Source organism: Centropristis striata, chromosome 16 (genome assembly GCF_030273125.1).
Source record: "Centropristis striata isolate RG_2023a ecotype Rhode Island chromosome 16, C.striata_1.0, whole genome shotgun sequence".
NCBI classification, from domain to species: domain Eukaryota; kingdom Metazoa; phylum Chordata; class Actinopteri; order Perciformes; family Serranidae; genus Centropristis; species Centropristis striata.
This window is the reverse complement of record NC_081532.1, coordinates 26,333,068-26,354,474: the sequence shown is the minus strand read 5'-3', so window position 1 is coordinate 26,354,474 and position 21,407 is coordinate 26,333,068. Positions and strand designations below refer to the sequence as shown.

Below are 21,407 nucleotides of genomic sequence, written 5' to 3'. Positions count from 1 at the left end.
CATTCATGACTATTATGAACTCTTTTCATGTCAAGTGCTGACTCATACATCACTGTGGTTTATGAACATGAGAAAAAAAGCTTTGAATTAATGCAATTTTGTCTCAGCTGTAACATGCTCTCACTCTGAAAGCCAGATCTACTTTGCTTACATTGTACGGTACTGTAGATTAGTTAATAAAACAACACAAAGTGAACATTTAAACTCTAAAAAACGACTCTATGGTTGATTGTTAAACACTGCAGGGTAACGCCAAAAAACACACAATTCAGTTTGTACAAAAAATGTTTTTATTGTTTTACCTTAGTGGAAAAAATGGCACTGGTAGGTTGTAGAATAACAGTGTTTCAAAGCTCCGATGAAGCAGACATAATGTTACATTCTTTTATCAAATTTCATGGTTTCTATTTAAAATGAGTTCTGTTGACCCCTGTGTTCTTACACTTCATGATCAAAACTTTTAATTGTATGACTTGAAAAGGTGAAAATGAGACACATTTTGGAAAAAAAAAAGCTAACAGTAGGTCCATCTGTTCTTCTTCAACATCTATGATTCAATAAACACCTTACAATAACCATCATTCAATTTAGTTACTTTACTGTTAAAAAATGGAATGATAAAGTATTACTAGTTACCTAGTAATGCTTTAAGTTATGGTGATTTAACATTTTCAAATCACAATGTAACCATTAAGAAATACTTAACCCTCCTGTTATGTTGTAGGTCACATTGACCCATTTCAAAAACGTAAAATAAAAAGTTAAAAGTATTTTTTCATAAAAAAATTTTTTAAAAATTTAAAAAAATCAAAGTCATGTAAAACTGTTGTATTTTATATGTAGGTTTTTCCAATGTACATTTAAAAATAAATTAACGTCATTTTTTTAATGAAATACAAGTGAATTATCCTCATTGAACCGTGATCTGTTAGAGATAAAGAACACCATTGCACTAAATATTGATTTTAATGGTTAATAATGGAGTTATTAATGAAATTTAAACAATATTTATTGGGATTTTTTTTAGTTTCTGGCATTTTTGGATAATTAAACATGTCCCAGGTCAAATTGACCAATAAACATTATTGTTTATCCTGAGAAACGAACATAACAGGAGGGTTAATATAACATAAAATGTCATAATGAGTGCAAGAATAAACTGTTACGTAACAAATAATAGCATTACTATAATTACTAGAGCTGCAACAATTATTCGATTAATCGAACAATAATCGATTATCAAATTAATCGTCAAATATTTTGATAATCCAATAATTGGTTTGAGCAGTTTTTTAAAGACAATAAATCCAAATTATCTGATTTCAGCTTCTTCAATGTGAATATTTCTGGTTTCTTTGTTCCTTTATGACAATAAACTGAATATCTCTTTGGTTTGTGGACAAAACAAGAGATTTGAGGACGTCACCTTGTGGTTTGGGAAACACTGGTTGATATTTTTTAACATTTTATTGACCAAACAACTAATCGATGAATCGTTTAAATAATCGACAGATTAATCAATAATGACAATAATCGTTAGTTGCAGCCCTAATAATTACTAAACATTATGATTCTGTTGTTTGTTGACCGAAAAATAATTTAACTGAACTTAAACCAGTTGTCAATTTATAATTTATAAATGATGGTTATTATAAAGTGTTGCCAGGATTTCCTATGGTCTGGCTAAAGCGAACACATTGTTTCAACTGGATCCTAAAAAAAAAAAAAAAAAAGAAAACCACAGTGTACTGTATCATGTGCCTCTCAGCTCCAAAACCAAACATAAAATGGTTCCATTTAGTTACATAAATATGAACCTCAAGCTCCTGCACACAATAACACAATGTTCTTTGGTGCAACATCTCCCTCAAAAACCAAAACAAATCTGCAAAATATTCAACATTTGGTTTCAAATCAAAAAAAGACAACTCATTTCATTCTTGTTTGTGCCACAGCCCGGTTTAGTTTGTCCTGCTGCTTCGGTCCCGTGAGTCAGAGAGGCGTGTTCCCTCCAGCAGCCTCAGCATGACATCAGGCGCCACCCGGCCCTCACAGAGCTTTCAGGCTACGTCTTCACAAACTGCTGAAGCACAACTAAAGATCTACACCCCATCTGTCTCTGGGTACAGCAGGAAAACACATCAGTCATTAAATAATGCACCAGGATATAAAAGAATGGGTAACGCTTTATAATAAGGTCCTTAATAACCATTAATTAACAAGTAATAAGGCATTAGATCCAGTAGTTGCAAAAAGCATAGTTAACTTATAGTTAACTTATAATAGATGAGCAATAAAGTATATTTTAATATCAATAAGCAAACAAAATAAGATTAATAAATGCATGGCAAAGACATAATGGGTGGGTCATTGATGTTTGTAATGCCATTATTAACACACTGCAAAAAAGCCAACTTGTATTTTTTGCCTAAAACAGTGATTTAAGTTGGTAAAACTTGGAAATATAAATTATTGACATTTAGGGCAATAATGTAAGTTAGCACAACAAAGGAAGCCAGTTGTCTGCTCAAAAACAAGTTTGTGAGTTGTTGTTACTTATATCTTTAAGTTGGGGTTCACAACAAGGGACAATAGTTCTGATAACTCTTATTTCTTTGTTGTGAAATGTGGGAAAGCGGTGAAATTCGGTCATTAGCGAAAGCTAGCGGCTAACTGATGCTAGCGGCTACCTGATGCTAGCAGCGCTGCTTGTTACAGCTACAAGAGTAGCCATTAGCGTATCAATGCTAACTCAAAATTGTGGTCGCAACATTAGCTGACATTTAATAGTGGCATTCCAATCGTGCCAATTCAGCACATTGCAGAAGTAGGGATTAAAAGTTATTACAATGTAAAATTATAAGTTCAAAAATCTGAATTCGGAGTTGAGCAAACTCATGAAACAAAACTTAAAATATTTAGTTTAATTGTCCAACTTAAAATTTTATCGAAGTTTGTTGCCTTGAAATTTTGAGCTCACCCAACTTTTCTTTTTTTGCAGTGCACTTATATAAGCTTATAAACACACAATGTTAATAAGCATCTTGTAAGGACTTACAAGGGCCTTATTACTTGTTAATTAATGGTTATTACAAGGACCTTAATATAAAGCGTTACTGAAGAATGTTTCTGTGTGTTATGATGCTTCTGTTTATATCAACAGCAGCTACAAGCAGAGAGTGCAGATCTAAATGTGTTTAAATAACTGTTACTGCTTTGTATTTCATTAAAATATACTATATTGACAGTAAGGACTGATTATCACAATATATAAAACTTTCTGACCGGGAGAGAGACGCCCAAATAAATAGTAACAACGAGGACTAAAGGCAAAAAGTTTTTTAGCTGCCAACGCAGTGATGAGAAAAAGCTTCTCTACATAATTACTGGATGGGTTTTCTTATCTTGGATTATTACCCGGAGGAATGATGATTGTTTCCTCCTGTTTAGTCTCTCAGACTCTTTTTGCTTACACAGCCACATTACTGTGCCAGGTACTGCTTGGCTTTCTCCAGCCCCTCCTTGAGGAAGCTGATATAAGTGGATGTGGAGGGATCTTCAAAGCCAGCAGAGAAGCTGAAAGTGGCTCCTTCCTCCTCTGGTTTCATGGCCGTCTGGTCCAGGAAGAAGTTGGCATTGATGTGGTGGACCTGAAGCCAAACAGGAAATAGATAAAATCCTTCAGTCTGACTCTTTACCATAGTAATTGTTTTTCCATGCACCGGTCAGTTTTGATATTTTGCTTCCATAAAGATGGAAAAAAGGAGTCCACGTACTAGATATTCTGCCTTACAAAGCCTAACTGCAGTAGCTACATTTTAGTCAAAATTGAGTTATAACTAAAAATGAACTCCTTGATGTCTGTTTTATCTTGTGACAAAGTTTTAGACTTCAATTTTTTGAAATTTTGAGAAATATCATTTAAAAACCCACAAAATCCAACTCAAAACCAAGCAGTAATTGCACTTACCACAGTCTGCTTTGGATATATATACTAATTTAAAAATATAGGAAATAATACGTTTATTTGATAGGGAAATTATTATCTATATAGTGATGAAGTAAAAAAAGTGAGATAAAATGATATTAAGACTAAAATATAACATTTCTTTATATTATTAAGTCTAAAATTCACACATTTGAATAGAGCTGTTAAACATATTTAAATACACTTATAACAAAATCAATATGCAAATGTTTATTCGCTGTAAACAAAATATAAATGCTAAAATAAATCAACAACATTGTAGTTACTGCACTCTTTTTTTGCATTACTATTAGAACCTTTTACAGCAAAACCAGAGTAAGCACTACCAGCACTAACTACGTTTTTGGGGTCAAAGGTCAAATAAATCGCCATGATTTTTGAGCATAAAAATTACATCATAAATAAATCAGTTTTACCTTTTGTGTCGTTATTGCAGTTAGGCTTTGAAGGGCAGTAATGCTCCCATAAAAAGATATTAAATTTACCACCAGGTTGAAATATTCATCATGGCTCTTTATGACAGTAGTTCTCAACCTTTTTGAGTCGCGACCCCCAATTTAACATGCATGTTGTCCGCGACCCCCGCTCACTGAACAGAATCTCACACGCACAGTTCAGATCACCCAAAAAAGACACAAAATGACAAAAAAAGACACAAATTGACCAAAAAAGACACAACATGACCCCAAAAAGAAACAAAATGACCAAAAAGACACAAATTGACCACAAACTGATCAAAAAAAGACACAAATTGACCAAAAAAGACACAAAATGACCCCAAAAAGAAACAAAATTACCAAATAAGACACAAAATGACAAAAAAGACACAAATTGACCACAAAATGACCAAAAAAAGACACAAATTGACCACAAAATGATCAAAAAAAAGACACAAAATGACCAAAAAAGACACAAAATGAGTAAAAAAAACACACACAAAATGACCAAAAAAAGACATTAAGTGACCAAAAAGACTAAAACACATTAACACATGAACACTTTAACACAGTGGAGACAGAGCTGACTTACAAAATGATTTGGCGACCCCCAGAAATCATCTCGCGACCCCAATTGGGGTCCCGACCCCAAGGTTGAGAACAGCTGCTTTATGATGCTCGTCACTTTAGTAGTATAATAAATATATCTTGTCATGGGAACATTATCTAGTGTGCAGATTCTATTTCTCCGTGTTTTAAATGTTCTTCTGTCCAGCACCTAGATTTTAATGTCTGGATCTGCATGCTTTTGCAAACATTTTTGCACTATTTTACTTCAATACCACGTCTTCTTTCAGACTCATGGAAATAAAACTTCCAAAATACACATATGGGTCAATAACATGATCTAACCTAGTGTCAGTTGGTGTAACCAGTAATTTATTTTTTTTTCATAAAAATCTGATCATATACAGGAAAATAAATGTGAACTAAAATGAAAAAAAAAAAATACAATCTATGTTTATATTGCAAAATTATGGTATATAACAAATTTAACATGATTTTTCAAAACTTAAAAAAAAGGGGTATTTAGAATATGTTCTGCTCAATATTGACGAAATGTGTAAATGTAGAAATACTCTTTTTTTTATTTGATGTTTTTTAAAATGAAGTTATTATATGTAAGTCCAACTAAATGTAGGTGGAAAAAGTATTTATTATTATATTATAATATTATATTTAATATTCTTTTGTGGTTACACCATTTGACATCTTGCCAACCCTTATTTTTCACTGACCCGTATATGTATTTATTTTACTGAGATGTGTCTATTTGCATGTGTACATTTTTCTTAAAGTCACCAAAAGCTAAAACTAGGTAATTCCTTATTTGCACATTTAAACACAGAATTTCAAAACTTGTAATAACAAAATAACTGTCTTAAGTTAATTAATCAACTGGGGAAGTCTCATAGTGATATACAGTCATGGAAAAAAAAATAGATCACCCTTTTTTTATTCAGTTCTTCAATAATAACCAAAATCATTAAAGAAAACCATGTTAAATGTCTAGATATCAGCTCTTAAATTAAACTCTTATCAGCTATTTTTGTTGTTATCATTATATTTGTCCAAACAAATGTATCTTTAGTTGTACCAGGCATTAAAATGAACAAGAAATTGAAGAAACAATGGTGGTGGAATAATTTTTTCCATGACTGTATGTCAATACATTTTCCCCTATTCACCTGTAGTGTCTCCATATAAATCAAACATCAAAAATCACATCATGACAGTGGAACAACATGAACTAATTTAATAAATACTAAGATAAACAGGATTGCTCCTACACATGATTTCTTTAAAACTGAGAATAGACTGGGTATGTTGATCACACAGGACTAAGATCAGATTTTGTTTGAGTCTTTTTTATGTTTTTTTTTTAATTTATTGTAATTGTCTATGTATATGCATGTCCCTTTTCTTTATTTATTTTCTTTCAGAGAATTAAAGTGAAACTCCCCCTTATGTTCGAACTGTTCATACTGTTAATGCATAAAAAATGTTAAAAATTGGTCCTGGGAAGAAAACTGATGTTGATGTATAACTATAGATACAGATGGAAAATCCTGACGGTTATCTTTTCAATGATATTGTTTTCTTTTCCTTTTCTCTGCTTTTCCTATGTATCAGGAACCTGTAAATCTAAGAGGAATTATGTTTTGTTTTGTTTTTAAAAAAAGGAAAAATATCCTACGTTGTATGAAACCTGTTTGCCTCAGTAAAGATAAAATAAAACTAAAAAAAGACACAAAACTGAGAATAAAATATTTACAATGGTTCCATTGGGCAGCGCCAACATCATCTCCACAGGGAAGTTGTACATCTCCAGGTGTAACCGGGCCTTTTCACCCAACGCAGGGTTCTGCTCATCAGCCTGTTGAAGGGAAGAAGATTCATTGAAAATGGAATTGGAAGTCGCAGCATTCGAAAAAATGTCATGTAAACAACTGGGTAGACTGGATCTATATGAAGCAAAATGGGGTAAATATTTATAATGTGGAGAGACGTTAGTTGTTGTTGTTTTGTTTTTTCTATTTTTTTTTCTAATTAATTCATTAATTAATTAATTTTTAGTTATTTGTGGATAAATATATACCGGTGCTTCTTCTTTTTCTTATATGTATTTATGTTTGCTATTATTATTCTTAATCTCTTTATTTGTTAACAAATTATGTCTTCCATGCAACGATTATTTTATTTACTTGTTGTATGGACTTTCCTTGAGTCAGTCTTATTACTGACTTGTGTCTCTACCATAAAACTGGATTTCAGGTCATCTCAGATTGGACTTTCAGAATACTGTCATTTCTTTGTACCTTTCCCCTTTTTCTTTTATTTATTTATTATTTATTTTTGGGTGTTTTCCAATCCCCTTTTGTACGCTTTTACTTTTCCCTTGATATTTTCCGTATTTGTCTATAGGTCTTTATGTTGATTGTTTGTTTGTTCATTTCAAAAACCAATAAAAAGTAAATGACAAAAAAAAGAAAAGAAAATGGAATTGGAGGCCCCGTTTACACGAGGACACTTGCAGGTAAAAACAACAAAATATTTTATGGGAAGTGCCTTTCGTTTAGACGGTGATGCCGTTTTTGGGGCTTAAAACACAAAAATCTGAAACCAGCCTCCAGAGTGTAAAACTGTAATCCGCTCCACCGTAGCGTGTCGTCTACACTGACAAGACGCAAAACTCTGCTCAGATCTGCTCACGTCACGTATGTGTTTACGTCACATACATGCTCCAGTACAGGAAATAAAGAAACGTGGGATTATTTCCATGCGTGGGACCTTCAAGCTGCTCTGGCAGCTCTAGTAAACTTACAGGAGTCTTTCCACCAAATGTACAGGATATGTACAGATAGTATTAGTGAACAGAGAAGGATCTGGAATTACCTCCATCACATTTTGGATGCACCAATTGGTCGGAAGAGAGCCAGGCGGCTTTGGAGGAGACCTGGGAGATCTAGTGGATGGTGGAGAACTTTGTGGAAGGAGTAGCTGATGAAAATACGTGGCGGGAAAACTTCCACATGCCCAAAGATGCTCTTATTGTTTAAGTGATGCCGCCTGGCTGCATACAATCCAATTCACACACTTTAGATCACCGTATGCAGCAGATTTCCTCCTGAAAACGCTCGTCTAAACACGGAATAAAAAGTGAAGACGCGACGCCACTTTTGCGTCTTCTGTTCAGACCGTCATCATGTAAACGTAGCCTTAGTGTGAAACATTTTTCACTCTTGGGGTGTTGCTCCGCTCTGACTGCTCACCTGCATGTTCTCCAGCTCTCTGACAAGAGACCAGCTGCTGATGAAGCTCTGGTTGAGCAGGGCCAGGACGGGCGAACTTTCCAGGACTGTCTCCCGGAGAGTCCGCCCCGAACCTGCAGAGTTGTGGAGGAGAGACGGAGACATTACGGCAATGTGGCATCATGTGCTGCAGCTGATATCAAACATGTATTACCAAGGTGATAATAGTTTTGGATTTTTCATTCGTTTTAGTTTTAGATAGATAGATGGATGGATGGATGGATGGATGGATGGATAGATGGATAGATGGATAGATGGATAGATAGATAGATAGATAGACTTTATTTATCCCAAGCTGGGAAATTACAGTGTAGCAGCAGCATTACACACAGAGACAATAACAACACAATTAAATAAGAACAACCTAGGCATACTTCAAGCAATAAAATATAAAAATACAATAAAAATACTATAAAAAAATAAAGTGTCTAAAGAAGTCTAATTTTGTTGTGATTTTTTGTTTTCAAATTCAGACGGAGACTGAGAATTTTCTCTGATTGGACAAAACAATTATTGATTGAATTTAATTTTGTGGACACAAAATGCAGTTAAACAGTTGAATTGCATTATATTGTATCAATACTCACCATATCGCAAAATGCTTAAAATCACAATTATACCGTATTGTGACTCAAGTAACAGGATAAAATCATATGGTGGGGCTTCTGCTGATTCCCACCTCTATAATAAGCTCACCTCAGCAGGACTGGTCGTCTAACGCTCCCCACAGCAGAATAGAATGAACCAGTTTATTCTCTGCTGCCGCTCGCTCAAAGGCCTCTGAGAATGGCAGGTAGGACACCTGAGAAAGGAGCAGGAGGAGATGAATAATAGAGCTGTGAAATCAATTTATTAAAGCCAACAGTGTGTTGAAGAAATGCTTCATCCTGGACTCGACACTCAAATCAAAAAAGTGTCTAACTCTGTCAAATACAATCTGGCAAATTTCAGACAAATCAGGAATTCATTAACAGTCAGTGCAGCTTTGATGTGTTTACACTGTATGATCTTCTCACACACACACTACTGTTTAACCAGCTGGTCCCTGGCATGGAAGGCAGCACTCAAACCTATAGAATCTCTCTATAAAAAAGCCCTTAAGACTCTGGATAAAAAAACCTTCTCCTTCCATATCTGCAAGACCCTTAAAAAACATCATTTTTTAAGTTTCCATCATTTTAAAACTTTTAGATTTGCCTGTTTTGTATATAAGAGTCTCCATGGTCTTGCTCCGTCGCCGCTGAATTAATTTAAAATGAAAAGGACTCTAGGAGGTGTGAACACCAGGCCCTGTGTTAGAGGAGACTGTGAGATTCTCCTCATACACTACGTATGGGAGGAATGTGTTGTCTGTTGGGGGGGGTCCACTAACTGAACTTGAGACGACATTCATTTTTATTGCATTGTTATATCCTGTCCAACACGGTCTCACAGGAATCCGTGAAATAGCCACGGATTCGCTTAACTCAAAATCCGTGGAATAGCCACGGAATCACTCAAATTTCCATGAAACTGACACAGTCATATCCCGTGGCTATTCCAACATACAAAGTGATTATGTACATTCACTGAGTGAATATTTAGAAAATACAACATATATTTCTCGCTGCATTTTTATGCAGAAACTAAGTCAAAATATTGATTTTTTTTCACTAAAAATGAGAGAACTGTCCGCCATGTTTTTTGTTCTGACCGCCGGGACCTTAAAAGTCACGTGACTTGGAACAAACCAATAGGAACAAATATCCATGTAATAGCCACGGGATATGACTGTCATTAACTTGCATTGCAGCGAAATACGTGTCAGTTTCACGGAAATTTGAGTGATTCTGTGGCTATTCCACGGATTTTGAGTTAAGCGAATCTGTGGCTATTTCACGTATCTTACCTATGTACTTGCTGTCTTTAATATTTGTATTTATTTTTTCGCTACCGATGCAAACTAGCAGCTTTGCTATAATCCGGCAATTTTACAAAGACTTTTATCGATGTTCATTAATGCACCTATTCTCAACCTTGGGGTCGGGACCCCAATTGGAGTCGTGAGATGATTTCTGGGGGTCGCCAAATCATTTTGGAAGTCAGCTCTGTCTCCACTGTGTTAAAGTGTTCATGTGTTAATGTGTTTTAGTCTTTTTGGTCATTTAAATTTTTTTTTTTTTGTCATTTAGTGTTTTTTAGGTCATTTTGTTTCTTTTTTTGGTCATTTTGTTTCTTTGTTTGGTCATTTTGTGTCTTTTTTAAGTCATTTTGTGTCTTTTTTGGTCATTTTGTGTCTTTTTTTTTGTCATTTTGTTTCTTTTTGGTTATTTTGTGTCTTTTTTAAGTCATTTTGTGTCTTTTTTTGGTCATTTTGTTTCTTTTTGGTCATTTTGTGTCTTTTTAAGTCATTTTGTGTCGTTTCTTGGTCATTTTGTTTCTTTTTTGGGTGATCTGAACTGTGCATGTGAGATTCTGTTCAGTGAGCGGGGGTCACGGACAACATGCATGTTAAATTGGGGGTTGAGAACTACTGCTTTAATGTGCACTGACCCTATCCAAAAATAAAGCATTCAGTATTGAGTACTGACCTTCTTGAAGGGGTAGAGGGTGACCTCCAGGCGTCGAGCGGCTTCTTCCCGACTGATCTCTGAGCTCCAGTGGATTTCCTCGAAGACGAACTGGATGGGCTCGCTGTCCCCGTCTCGTCTGTCGATGATGTTTCCCACCTCGTCCATGATGACGGAGGGAGTGGACGGGCCCGTGGACTGCAGCTCTAACTGTGGACACAGTCAACAATTAGGTACTGGCATTGTTACCCCTGCAGAATGGCTTGAATCTTGTACCACAGCTAGAGTACTATGGTAATGACTTAATCGGGAGAGAGAAATAGGATGGTGACCACGTTTTATAACTCTGCCTTAAACTGTCCATTTAATTTTATTTCATTATTATTATTGTTGTTATTTAACTAATTTTAATTATGTATACTTTCATGATTATTATGATTGTGTATTATTGTTTTATTTTTATTTATTTATTTCCTCCCCATTTTTCTAAATGTGTAAAATTTAATTTATTTATTAATATGATTTAATTTAATTAATTTATTATTATTATTATTTATTAATTAATACATTTATTTTATTTTATTTTTTATTAACTCAAGTATTTGTTTTCCTCCGAGATTACTGTTGGTTATGAGAGGGAGGGATGGGGTTTTATGACTGTATGTTCGTTGTTGTGTTCATTGTGTATTACTTTTTGGGAAAAAATTCAATAAATAAAGTTTTGAAAAAAAAACTGTGGACACAGTCACAACTTTAATTATTATTAAAGTTATTATTTAATTATTAGATTCTTAGAGCTATGACTTTAAGAAGAAAATCTTATATGGGTGTGGAAATGAGTGAATTGGTCATCAGAGAAACGTGAACCGGTTTTGGCAAAAGTTTACGCGGAAAAAATTCAATTAACTCAATGATGCACAAATATGCTTAAAAAAAAAACATTTAATATGTAGAGGACTTATTCAAGTTATTGGGACTTAATATTAATGCTTCTTACCAGGTTTAACCCTCTGAGCTCCAGGCAGTTTCAGGGCGTTATTTGCTCTTTTTACGTTTTACTCACTGTGACCTTGTATTTCACTTCAAAATATAAGTCCTGCAGCTCTGGAATCAGCACAATCATAGCTAGAACATGGGGCTAGGAGTGTAAACAACTCAAAAATGTATTTTTATATGTGCAGAATAACACAGTTATAATTACAGATATCATTAAAAAAAGATAAACTGCAAGTTGCTTATCAAATTATATGAAATTATTTTAAAAAAAAATGGAATAAAATGGGGAAAAAAGAAAAAGATAAACTGCAAGTTGATTATCAAATTATATGAAATTTTTATTTTTTTTTTAAATTGGAATAAAATGGAATGTATATACACAACACCTTTCCAAGTGCCCACAAGTGACATGGAAGTTGTAAAAAAAAAAAAGAAATTGGGTCTCCACATGTTTAACATATTATAATATTAACTATTTGCATTTTAATAACCTCTCCTGTCCTCTCCTCTCTGCTCTGTGTAAACAGATATTCAGTAAATATTTCTAACGCGACCGTTCGTCTCAGCACAATCAATCATGTCTTTCTAGTCTTTCTAGTTGCGCTGAGTGCAGAATTGAATTTTAACAAATTTAACAGTATCTAGTTATTCAAAACTGTTTATTTTTGGCAAAGTTTGAAATGAGACATTTAGAATAAAGGGAATTTGATTGAAATATCACAACTTTAAGCTTTGTTTGGGGGTTGGGGGGGTTAATAAAAGAAACAAAATAAAGGAAGCTAAATAAATACCAGCTGAACTGCAACATTAAGACACAGTGGCCCTCATTTCTCAAGCGAGCGTAGAAACCAGCGCAGATCTGAGTGTATATTTCGTCTTACGACAGGGTTCATGTGGGATTTATCAATCGTCCGTATCTCTCCAATCACAGCGTAAAAATGATCGGCTGTTGATAAATGTGGCGGCTCGAAACAAGCGTAATTTAAATGTCACTCCCTAATATATATATAATATATATATAATATATACCCGATTCAGAAGAGTCGCCTCCAGAGTTTACGACACCGAAGGACGCAATACGGCCAAAAAAATGATTTTTTTCCCCCCTAAAGTCAACTTTATTAGCAAAGTGCACTGTTACAATTAACAACAGGGGCAATATAGACATATTACAGAAATACGTTTGATCACTGCTACTGGTGGGGAAATTATTTGATGTTGTTATTTGTTGCAAGTTGAATGCATATTTAATGGTGAAATGCTATTGTAGTTAATTTCTCAATGCTATTTTCTTATGTTAATGTTAAGTTAATGTGATGGCATGATATTAGTAGTAGGGTAATAACTGTTATTTTGAGTAATGTTGGTTTAGTAAAAAATTAATGAAAGGTTTAATAGTAATTTTATATTTGTGTGTATATTTGATGCAAGGCAGCTTGAGTAATTGCATTATTTTGTGTTGTTTTATTTTTCTCTTATCAAGGTTTTCAACCTTAATGGCTTAATTGTAACTTAATAACTAAAGAAAAGAAAGAAGAGTGAAGAAGCGTTTGAGTTGATTACGAAACACCTTGTAGATGGTCGAGGCCTTTTTCAAGTTTGGGCAGAAGTAAAGAGAAATCCCCTGAGAACTTGACAAGTATAGTCTCAGATCAATTCTCCGACTCAGACGTGTGGACTTCACGCTGACTCAAACCTGCGTACACGAGCTGAGAGCAGACTGAGATCTGATCGTACCCTCCGCTCACGTCGATATTGATAAATGCCGAGGCTTGAGTAGAAATTATCTTACGCCCACTTTACGCTCACTTTCTGACGTACGCTCGTTTGATAAATGAGGGCCACTGTGATGTGAACACTAGGTTAAACAGCAACAAGAGCTGCTACATGCCATCACACTGTACAATAACAAATAGTCTGGTTCATTACATACCGTCGTTATGCACTTCATGTGTTTTTTATGCACACTGTTCATAGCACCTTATTTGTTTCATAGCACCAACATTTTTATACTGCATATTCATATTTATTCTGCACTGGAATTCTACTCCTTAATACATACTCCTTCTTTAGACACTTTATTTTTATTTTCACATTACATTTTATTGTATTTTTATATTTTATTGCTTGAAGTATGCCTAGGTTATTTTTATTTTATTGTGTTGTTATTGTCTCTGTGTGTAATGCTGCTGCTACACTGTAATTTCCCAGCTTGGGATAAATAAAGTCTGTCTATCTATCTATCTATCTATCTATCTATCTATCTATCTATCTATCTATCTATCTATCTATCTATCTATCTATCTATCTATCTATCTATCTATCTATCTATCTATCTATCTATCTATCTATCTATCTATCTATCTATCTATCTATCTATCTGCAGTGTACCTGTGGCAGGTATCCGATGTCCACCTCCATGTTGCTGCTCTCACTGGCCCCGTACAGCCACTCCATGTCCACATTCAGAGACCTGACACACAGCAGAATATGTAGAACACTAAAAAACTAGAAAACAAACCTGATAAAGTTGGGTGACAGTGTGTTTGGTGGAGTTACCTGTCGTTGGGGACGTAGAGGTGGAAGTGGCGGACGTGAGATGCGTCTCTGGCCAGAATAATGTTGCCGATGAACTGACCCGGCGTGAACCAGAAGGGAAAGTCTGGAACATCGTTGAGCTGGAATTCTGCATGAATCCTGCAGAGGAACAGAACGAGAAGCTTGAGTTCAAAATGTATCCTGATAAAAAAAAACTATTTCTTAATATTATTATTACCATTATCCATATTATCCTAATTTATAGGTTGTCTTTTGTGATTTTTTGTGGGGTTTTTTGTCTTTATTTTTTTAAGTCAGTAATTTTTAAAGGAATGTATGTATGTATATATGTTTGGTAGATGCTCAGTTGTTAATCTTAATAAAAAAGCAAATTAATTAAAGCAAATGCAATTGTGACTGACATCTTGTGTAGACTGCTGCAGGAATAAATCATAAAACCAGGAAAAGGGTTTTGCATTTTTGCTTTCGGTTCCCTTGTCTACAAAGTCAATGAGGTTTTTTTTTCTGTGGTTAAGAGAGTAAGCCTAAGAGAATAATAGAATATGAAAATAAATACAGCACTCGTGAATTTGAAGCTTTTACGCGTCTATAAAGCAGCTTAAGTGGCAAAAAGTGGTTAAATGAGACTACGGTTTTTAACAGACATGAATTGAAATGTCATTGAAGTCATGTGATTGTCATGTAGTTTATTATATGAGCTTTTTTTCTGATTATATTGAGGCTTCACAAAGCATAAATCTTGTCTTCATTGTCTTTCTGATATTATGGATTTCTTGCTTTGAAATAGTTGCATTGCAGCTGAAGTCTCACATTCGTATTTCCACTCCCACAACCAATAGTTTTTCAAACAGGTAAAGTACTTGAAACTCCATTATGGTGCATTAATAATGTATCACTGACAACAGAGTAAACTGGAGTCAGGCCCTGCATGCTGATTTTAAAGTGAAGCCAGTGGCTGCCTGCCAGGGAGGACATTAAAATGTATAATATGTTCTGGAAGCACTAATGTAAAGTATACATAATGGTGCAGTTAATGGGCTAAAAGGAGAAAAGGCCCCAGTGTGGTCTTTTATGTCTCCTCCTGAATCACTCCTCACCTGAACACAATGTCATAATAAAAGTCGTTGCTGGCACGAATGGAGGCGACTGCACCCTGAGGGGCAAAACGGGATTTGACGAAGGGCCGTGGGTGGAACATGCTCAACAAGGAGTGGATGAGAACCTGCAGCAGGACAGAACACACATTAATACACACCGTATTATCACAATTATCTAAACATGAAACACTGAGGAGGTTTTAGGATACTGTTATAATACAATTATCTGTTATTCTGTCTCTGTTGATATGGGTCGCTGTCTGTTGACATACGTTTCGTTTCTTTTCATATCCGTTTATTTCAGTCAATACGTGTCATTAAAACAGAAGTAACAAACCAGAAAAAAAAACATTGATCAAAGTAAACAATAAGTAAACAGAGAAAGAAAATTGATAATAGATATTTGGACCGAAAAGGCTGAAGCATAGCTTATTACGCCTACCCTGTTACAACTCAAGTAAATTTAAAAATTAGAAATGTACAATCTGTTATTTATTAATGAAAGAAATAAGCAGTCACAAAAGAGAGAAAAGAAAGAAGCTGCTTGATTTTTCTTTTTCCTAAAACGTCACTATCTATGCATACGTGGTTCACTGTCTGTGCATTTATAGATTAATCATGCAAGCTGCTTTGCTACAATGATCATGTGCTTATATTGTTTTTAAACTATGAATAAACTAAATACTAGGGCCGGGACTCGATTAAAAATATTAATCTAATTAATTAGAGGCTTTGTAACTAATTAATCGTATTAGTTTATTAGTTTACGAATTTATCGCATGTAAATATTTGACCTGAGAACAGTGAAAAGTAATTTTTTTCCACATGGATTTTTAGTATACCATTGAATAATGACTGAATACATAAGCTTAAGCAACAAAAATAATAGTTTATTTTTGTTCAAGTCCAACAGACCAGTGCAATTTTTGCCATTAAGTGTAGCAATAGCATATTTAGAAATATAGTACATTTCATAAATTCAGGTGATATGTGAATTCCTTGTTGCATAGCAACACAACCATGCTCTTATCGATGCTTCCATCCGTTGGTTTTTAGTAACTAAATGTCCCATCATCCACGGGGCCAACCAAAGCGTCTCATCAGCTTCTTCCTTCATGTTCACTGTGGTTTGTTGTTGTCTGAACTCATCAACGCTAGTTGGTGCTCCAGTATAATGGGTCCGCCTGAAACTCATCCAGTGAGAAACATTCCACGGTGCAAAAATAAGTGTGATTAAAATGCGTCAATTTTTTTTAACGCGTTCATTTTTGTGTAATTAATTCATCTTAATTAACGTGTTAAAGTCCCGGCCCTACTAAATACATTCACTCCATCTGCCATCTCTTAAACTTTCTCTGCCCTACTTAGAGTGAGATTCTATAATCACAAAAAGATATATTTTATGTTTTATTGTTTTGTTGCAAAATCTGTGTCCAGACTCCATGACCTGACCAGCCTTTGTGTAATCAGGGACGTGTAGATTGAACCCAGAGACTCTAAACTGCTCATTTCTTGACGTATTTAAGTTAAATACGTTAGTTAAACTGAGAACTTGGACGTCTCCTGATCATCATTCCCCATCAAAAGATTGGAGAGAAATAGGTGAGGATTTACTGTTGGAGTCAGATCATTTAATTTTAAAGGTTTCCTCAATGTATTCCTCAACAGTACCTCTTTGCCCTTAGGTGAGGGAGGGTGGTAACGGTTGTTGGGCAGGTACCCAGTGAAGATGTTGAGCTCGCTGGGAATCACCCACCACGTGTCTCCCACTTCACCCTTGTTCTTTGGGGGCAGGAAGGCCCTGAACTGGCTGGCAGAGAAGGAAGAAGAAGGCACTGCTGGGCTCCTCCAGGAGCGCAGCCCGCTCAGAGAGCTGTGAGACACCTGCAGGAGCAGCAGGACGACAGATACATTAATTAATTTTACGTTTTCCTTTATTCATATTTGAATAAAATCCCTTTTTGTGTCACTACTGTTCTAATGCACAACATGGGTCAAAAATGGCATCCATTTTTTAGCTAAGCAGCTCGCTAAGCTAACTACTAAGCTAACTTCTTGGCCAAGTAGTTAGCTAAGTAGTTATCTAAGTAGCTTGTTAAGCTATCTACTAAGCTAACTTCTTGGCTAAGTAGTTATCTAAGTAGCTTGTTAAGCTAACTACTAAGCTAACGTCTTGGCTAAGTAGTTAGCTAAGTAGTTATCTAAGCAGCTCGCTAAGCTAACTACTAAGCTAACTTCTTGGCTAAGTAGTTAGCTTAGCAAGCTACTTAGCCAAGTAGTTAGCCATGTAATAATACAAAACCTTTTTTTTCTTCATAAAGTATGAGAGGAAAATGTAAATAATGATCAGTTGTTATCAAAAACAAGATATTTAAAGAATAATTGGAATATTCAATCATAAAATACGTTGATATCAAAAGAGCACAGAAACACACAGCAAGCATTAAATAACATGGGGAATGAATGCGGGTCATTTTGGACCCATGTTGTGCATCAAAGGGTTAAAAAAAAATACAATTTAAGTAGTAAGTTTGAGTTGATGGCAAGGTAATTCTCTGCTATTTCGTTGATTCAGTTCTTGGTTGCTGACTCACTGAACTGCATTGACAAGGAGCTGACCCAGACAGAGGAATGAGTCATAATTATTATGGTCACTCCCATAGAATCAATCTAGAAATGACATCATGACAATCATGTCCTTAATATTTAACTTTAGTTTTCAGTTTTTGCACTTTTCACCCTAACCCATTTTGCCACAGATTCTTGCAAAAATAGCTTAGAGGACTGACTTTATAAGATATGTTTTACTGTTGTATATTTTCCCATTAAGTATAACTTCAATTTCCTTGAAGCTTTTTATAGAAAAGTGTTCATATTCTTTGCAAATGTATTAAAACATGATATATCTACAGCAAAAAAAATGTTTTTTAATATATATTCAATTATATTGAATATATATATATATATATATATATATATATATATATTCAATTATATTGAATATATATTATTTTTTTTATATATATATGTGTTATATATTCAATATAATTGAATATATATATATATATATATATATATATATAAAAAACATCGCATTTATCAGAGCTTTTAAAACCCCACAGTACTTCCAGAGCACTTAGGTCGTCTAACCAGTGCTCCTGGTCGTACCACAGTTTCTTTTTAAACTCTAACTCTGTTTTTAGATTGAGTTTTTATTACTATTTTATACTGTTTTTAGTATTTTATTGTTTTTATTTATAACTATATTTGTGTATGATTTTTATATTGTATTTTAATAACTGTACAGCACTTTGGTCAACTGAGGTTGTTCTTAAATGTGCTCTATAAATAAACTTTGACTTGACCTTACCCCGAGGAAACCATCCTTGCTTTTTGTCATGGAGTCGAGCTGCAGCGGCTGCATTTTGGCCTCCAAGGTCAGAGTCTCTCCGTTGGAGTCATGGGTCACTTCCTCCTCAAAATCCACCGGGGGTGTAATCCCTGTGGGAAAACAACAGGGATCGGCATCAGTGTGGGCTTATATGTGAGGTTTTTGTTAAAGAGAGAGGATAATGGGACATTCAGTGAGAAAGATAACAGACGTACCTGTGAGTTTCTCTGCAATAGGTTTAAACTCCTCCGGACTGAGATAAAGATCATGGTCTGTGTCTAAGGAGGCGAAGAGGAAAATCCCCTCTGCACCCAGAGTCCGCACACTCTCCTCCTATTAACAAGGCACACACAGATCTGTATTGTCATTTCTCATGCTTCAGGGGTTTTCAATGCAGCATCAGAACTAGGACAGGAAGCCATCTCATCAGATTAGGCACAACTATTTTGGAAAATGACACAAAATCCCTGTTGTGGACGCATAATCAAGGATTTTTTTTATGATACTTTGTCCCTGGTGTCAGATCATTCATTCAACCTCAGCAGCCCTGTCTGATCCAGATCAGCCCACAGGCCACAGATTCCTAACATGTGTCTCAGACTGATGCGTGCCTACCCGCGTTTGTACAATGGAGGAGAGGGGGCAGGGAAGTACAGCAACAACTTGAGACCCTCTCTAACTAAACAAGAATGGCTTTACACAAGAGGTGGAGTTTTACCAGCTGTGACACACATCCACCCTCTAATAAAACACCATGGGCTGGAAAAAAAAACTGCAGAAGTGGTGTTTTATGGGCGACTGATGTCTGACAAATAATGACTCTGAAGTAAACACACCTTTTTGGAGAATCGTATTGAAATAAAACCAGAATGTGCCTATAGAAATGTTACAGTACTTACGCGTTTTATATCTCCTAAATGCGCAATGCAAACTTTTAACTAACACAATTTGCATTTTCTGAAAAATAATGACACCTAATTGGCTGAATGTTTATAGACTTGAGATGTTTTCATGATTTTATAAAAGTGAATTAGTTATGATTGCTGCTAAATTATGAGACATGTGTAACATTATTACAGATGCGGATCTCACATGACGTCTGAGGAGCTGCGCGTCTCGGTAATACTTGATCCCGAAGGCGAGAAGAGGGACAGCACCGACTATAAGCAGAGTCCAGATCCACCTGGAGATCCAGGATCCGGAGCTCGGCGGACTCTGGTGCCCGCTCTGCTGCGGATTCTTGCTCTCATCCCCGGGGGTTGTTTGATCCACGTCTGCGGCCATCCTCGACCTCCACCACAGCTATTTAGACGAGGACATGTCGGCTGATAACGTCCAAAAAGGGGGCAGGCAGCAGGGATCGGTCAGTTCAAACTTTCTCCTCAAAGTGTTCAGATCCAGCGGTAGTCCGGCTGTCCTCTAGCCGGGCACCGCGCGTCTGTTCCGGCCGTGACAATCGCTGGCAACAGCTGTGAAACGTTAGCTAGCAGCACAGATTTCTTATTTCCCACATCTGATCTGGAACCATATGGATGTGGTTAAAATGCGTCAAGCTGACAAGAAGCAGCCGGCAAAACACCGGATATCAGGCATTTGTGGCTTCAAAATAAAAGCACACTGTAGAACAGCTGTAAAAGAACAAGCACAGGTGCATCTCAATATACTAGAATATGATGTAAAAGTCAATTTCCAGCAAGGTTATTATAGTTAATGAAAGCTAACAAAATAACGAAAACTAGAATTGAAAAACATTTTTGTTAACTGAAATTAAAATTAAAATTTAAAAAAATAAATAACTAACTGAAACTGTATTTTGTGGTTAGAAAACAAACTAAAACTAACTAAAATTATAGTGAAAATGTCCTTCGTTTTCGTCTTTGTCAACTTTTTTCATACATAAACCTTTTTGGTTGATGTGAAATCTATTTCATCTATCTGGTTTTATGACTTGATAAACTTATTAGGGCTGAGATGGATCAGACAAAGGAAATAAAGGAAACATTTATTGTGACTTTTTTAAAATCTGGCACCAAACAAATACCCAATTACTAAAAAACTAAAACGAACACTAAAACTAATAAAAACTAAACTAAAACTAAGCATTTACCAAAATAAAAACTAATTAAAACTAGCAAACTCACTCTAAAAACTAACTAAAACTAACTGAATTTGAAAACAAAAAATCACAACAAAATTAAAACTAAAACTAATGAAAAATCCAAAACTATTATAATCTTGATTTCCAGTAGTTCAAGTCAAACAGCCCCAACCAAGTATTGAGTCATATAGATGGACATACTCTTCGGAGGCCAGCATTTCCATAATAAACATATTTTTTAAAATTGGTCTTTTGAAATATTAAAATTTTTTGAGATACTGAATTTTAGCTTTTCATTTAATGTAAGCCATAATCATTATAATTACAAGAAATTAAATAAATTAAGACATGACACGTTTCATTCTGTGTGTAATGGATCTATATAATGTTTTATTTCCACTTTTATGAATTGAATTACTG

At 35.0% G+C, this 21,407-nt stretch overlaps 1 protein-coding gene across 1 annotated transcript; it reads right to left on the bottom strand.

Moving 5' to 3' along the window:
• Window positions 1-272: 272 nt before the first annotated feature.
• Window positions 273-20,391, bottom strand: selenon (selenoprotein N). The gene is made up of 12 exons (XM_059352803.1): window positions 19,982-20,391; window positions 19,105-19,222; window positions 18,869-18,999; window positions 17,170-17,382; window positions 15,499-15,623; window positions 14,402-14,539; window positions 14,234-14,315; window positions 10,868-11,056; window positions 8,994-9,099; window positions 8,259-8,371; window positions 6,761-6,862; window positions 273-3,650 (listed from the first exon to the last, which is right to left on the bottom strand). The coding sequence occupies exons 1-12, from the start codon at window positions 20,171-20,173 to the stop codon at window positions 3,483-3,485; spliced, it is 1,677 nt and encodes a 558-aa protein (XP_059208786.1). The 5' UTR covers window positions 20,174-20,391; the 3' UTR covers window positions 273-3,482.
• Window positions 20,392-21,407: the final 1,016 nt, after the last annotated feature.